Raw genomic sequence first — 3483 nt, 5'->3', positions numbered from 1 at the left:
TGGGTGCAACCATGGTGCCCGTCCCACTGCAGGCAGGGTGCCACCGCCTTGGGTCAGCTGCTGAATGTTCTTTGTATATTGTTCCCTGCAGGCAGGAGCGCGGTTTTCCCCGGGAAGTGCTCTGCCCCGGCTGCTCCCCGTGTCCCCAAGGCACTGGGCGAGGAGTGGCCATGCAACCTCTGGAGCATCGTGGTGGCAGCAGGATGGCATCCCTGCCAGCACCTCCTCCCCCTCTGTTCTGGTGGGGAAGGGGCCGGGATCGCGGGGTGACGCTGCAGCAGCCTGGGTGGGGGCACACCGGGATGTGGGGCTGGGCTTCTGGGAGCGGGGACCCCAAACTGCCCGGCTCCCTGGGGTCAGGGCCGGGGTGGATGACTCTGGAACCCGCCAAGCTTTACCATCGGTATTGATTGTGTTGTGCGGCTGCTGAGCAGCGAGGATGGGCTGTGTGAGGGGAGAATAAATCAGTGCAGCGTGTGCTGAAGCACAGCAAATAGTGCCCTTCGGGGCTCTTCTCCCACTCCCTTTGTTATCCCCTTTTAATGTCTTTGTGGGTTTTATTTCAGTGGATCAGTTGTCTTTTAGTGGCTGTTGTTCTTTTCTGTACTTGGATGTGAGGAGAGCTGTTTCATTTTCAGTTCCTCATGCTTGGTAAAAACCTTTAGTGGTTAAATTGTCAAGAAAATCCCAACGTGGAGTGTCCTGACACTGCCCGGGGAGGCTGGAGAGCTGGGGGGGCTCTGCCAGTGCCAGGATGCTCCAGATACGGATGGAGCACGGGGGAGGGAAAGCAAACACAGTGACAAGGCTTCCAGGAACACAACACTGATATCGGGCGCTGCAGCTTTCGAAGTACAGGAGAAAGAAACCCAGACGTTTTCCAGCTCCACTCTGCAACACCATGTTTATTGGGTATGCTTAAAAAAAACAACCAAAAAGAGAAAACCAAGGGATGCACAGACTGTCCTATCACACGCTCTACACCAAGGTACAGAGTCAAAACTACTTTGGACGCTGGATCTGTCGCTGTGACCACAGCGGCACCGGGAGGGTGTGTGTGCGAGTGCTTGGGGCGAGGTGACACAGGACCCGAACAGGACCCGGGAGAGTGGCGCTGGGGGGGCGATGCAGCTGCACAGACACCCACGTCTGCCTTCCGATGCACGCTGCCAAAGACCCGCTGTTTGTCCCCTGTCCCAGCATGCGAGGAGCTGCCCGCCCGCCTGCCACTCCCTGCGGAACCTGGCTGACCGACAGGGTCCCCGGGTTCCGCTCCTTCTTGGGAACTCGCCCTCTCCCCGCGCCCTGCTGGCACCAGCGTCCCTCCGAGTCCCTCCTCCCCATCATCCCCAACTCTCCCGCTCCCGTGGGCTGGGTGGGGAAGAGGAGGGAAGGGGTGGGGGGCAGCAGGGTTGGTTCTGGCCGAGGCAGCACCTCTCCCCACCCAGCCCACCTGAGTTTCCAGCCGATGCCGTCGCTGCCAGCGCCTTCCCCCGGCTGGGGCTCAGCACACCGAGCAGCTGTTGGTCTTGTTCATGGGCGGCCGCAGCATCTGCTCCTTGGGCAGCGTCTCCCTCCTCTTGCAGAGCGCGGGGCTGAGCCGGCTGGGCAGGTTGGCTTGCTGCAGCAGCTCCTTGAAGACCTCCAGGACGTTCTCATTGTCCTTGGCCGACGTCTCCACGAAGCGGCTGTTCCAGTCCAGCTCCACCAGCGACAGGGCATCCTCCACCGGCACCTGCCGCTCGCCACCGCTCTCCTCCTTGTTTCCGACCACCACGATGGGAGGGAACTTGTCCTCCTTCACCTCCAGGATCTCCTCCCGCAGGCTCTTGACGCTCTCGAAGGACTCGGCATCGTCTACGGCATAGACCAGGGCGAAAGCATCGCTGTTCTGGATGGAGAGCTTCCTCATGGCCGGGAAGGAGTAGCTGCCGCTGGTGTCCAGGATTTCCACCGTGACCGTGGCCCCGCTCACCTCGTACTCCTTGCTGTGCAGCTCCTCCACCGTGCGCCGGTGCTTGGGCTCGAAGGTGTCCAGCAGGAAGCGGCGGATGAGGGCTGTCTTGCCCACGCCGGCGGCGCCCAAGAAGACCAACCGCACGTGGTTCTTCTCCTTCACCCCCGGGGACATGGCTGGGAGCGGAGGGGACGGGATGCTCTGCAGCTGGTGCTCACCTGGGCAGCCTCAGTCCCGGCGTCTCTCTGTCTGTCTGTCTGTCTGTCCTCCCGTGCACCGGTTCGGTGCAGCCAGGGAAGTTTGGTGCCACCTCCCTGCAAACTTCTCCCAGCTGTTCTGCCACAAACACTACCGTCCCCAAGGCCAGCTCCTCTTTTATCCCGTTTCATCTCTGCCATGTGGCACCAGGCTGGCCAATCTCCGTGGGTTGAGGGTGCTGAAGGAGGGGGAGGCAGGGAGGGAGGAGAGCGGGGTGCTCCGGGCCAATCCGCGGAGCTCAGTCCTGGAAAGACACTCAAGCCCTGGAGAGCAGCGCGCTGCGCCGCGCATTGCGTTTGCATCACCCGTGGCTGGTCGCAGCCGTCACGCTGAGCGAGCCGTCCTGCCCTTTCCTCCTCCCTGGAGATTAACCTGGCGTGGGCTCGCTGGCAGTGCGGGAGCTCGGCGGGGGTCCCCCGGCTGTTGGATGGCTCATGGGAGGACATGGCAGGGGCTGGTGGTGTCACCCACAGCGTTGCTGGCACTTCCCTGGGGCTGGGGACTCGGTTGCAGACGGGGTCGCTGCGAATATGCTCAAGTCCTCCGTCAGCCTGGGAAATATTTGACCTGAGGAGAAAAATAAGATCTCCCTGAAGCGCATGAGTCATAACCGTTCAGCTGTCGGTTACTCCGTGATTTTATGAAATATTTAACCCCAGGGGAAAATCAAATCTCCCTGAAAATGATGCGTTGCGATTTCGGGGCACAGATGCCACACAGTCACGGGTGGGAATGCTGGCGGTGACCCGGCCTCGGCAGAGCTGTGACCCCGAGCCGTTGGGTGATTTACGGGGCAGGGAGGTGGGATGCATGTCGGTCTCTGTCTCCGCCTGGATGGGCATCACCTCTGGAAGCGGGTTCACTCGTAGAGGTGCCGGTTGCCCTGTCTGGGTGTGTTTCCTCAGCAGTCACTGTTCCTATTTCATGCTAGAGTTGTTTCAGAAGCTGATTTATGCAAAATGCAAGTACAAAAGGAACTTGCTCAGAAGTTAAAATAAGTTTTTATCCTAAATCTGTGTGTGTGGGTTTTTTCTAGCTTTGGAATTGGATTTTTTTAAGTTTTAATGCAACTGGTTTTCTTTCCATAGCAAAGTACCAATTTCAGTGTTTAGTTCTGGATGAATTTATTCTGTTGATTGCAAAAGCCCTTTTCACAAGAATTATTCCTGCCTCTTAATTCCCCAATTATCGTTTTATCCCCTTTCACTATCCAATCTTATTATCAGGAGAGGCAAGAGATCGCATCGGGGTGAGCAGGGTCCCGTCCT

At 58.7% G+C, this 3483-nt stretch overlaps 1 protein-coding gene across 1 annotated transcript; it reads right to left on the bottom strand.

Moving 5' to 3' along the window:
- Positions 1–1500: 1500 nt before the first annotated feature.
- On the bottom strand, positions 1501–2254 carry LOC104471114 (GTP-binding protein Rhes-like). The gene has a single exon (XM_010086344.1). It carries the CDS (start codon positions 2129–2131, stop codon positions 1505–1507), a length of 627 nt encoding a protein of 208 aa, XP_010084646.1. The 5' UTR covers positions 2132–2254; the 3' UTR covers positions 1501–1504.
- Between the last annotated feature and the right edge of the window lie 1229 nt (positions 2255–3483).

The sequence above is a fragment of the Pterocles gutturalis genome, unplaced genomic scaffold (genome assembly GCF_000699245.1).
Source record: "Pterocles gutturalis isolate BGI_N339 unplaced genomic scaffold, ASM69924v1 scaffold1206, whole genome shotgun sequence".
Lineage (NCBI taxonomy): Eukaryota > Metazoa > Chordata > Aves > Pterocliformes > Pteroclidae > Pterocles > Pterocles gutturalis.
The sequence above is the reverse complement of the archived record's forward strand: the minus strand, read 5'-3'. Positions and strand labels throughout refer to the sequence as shown.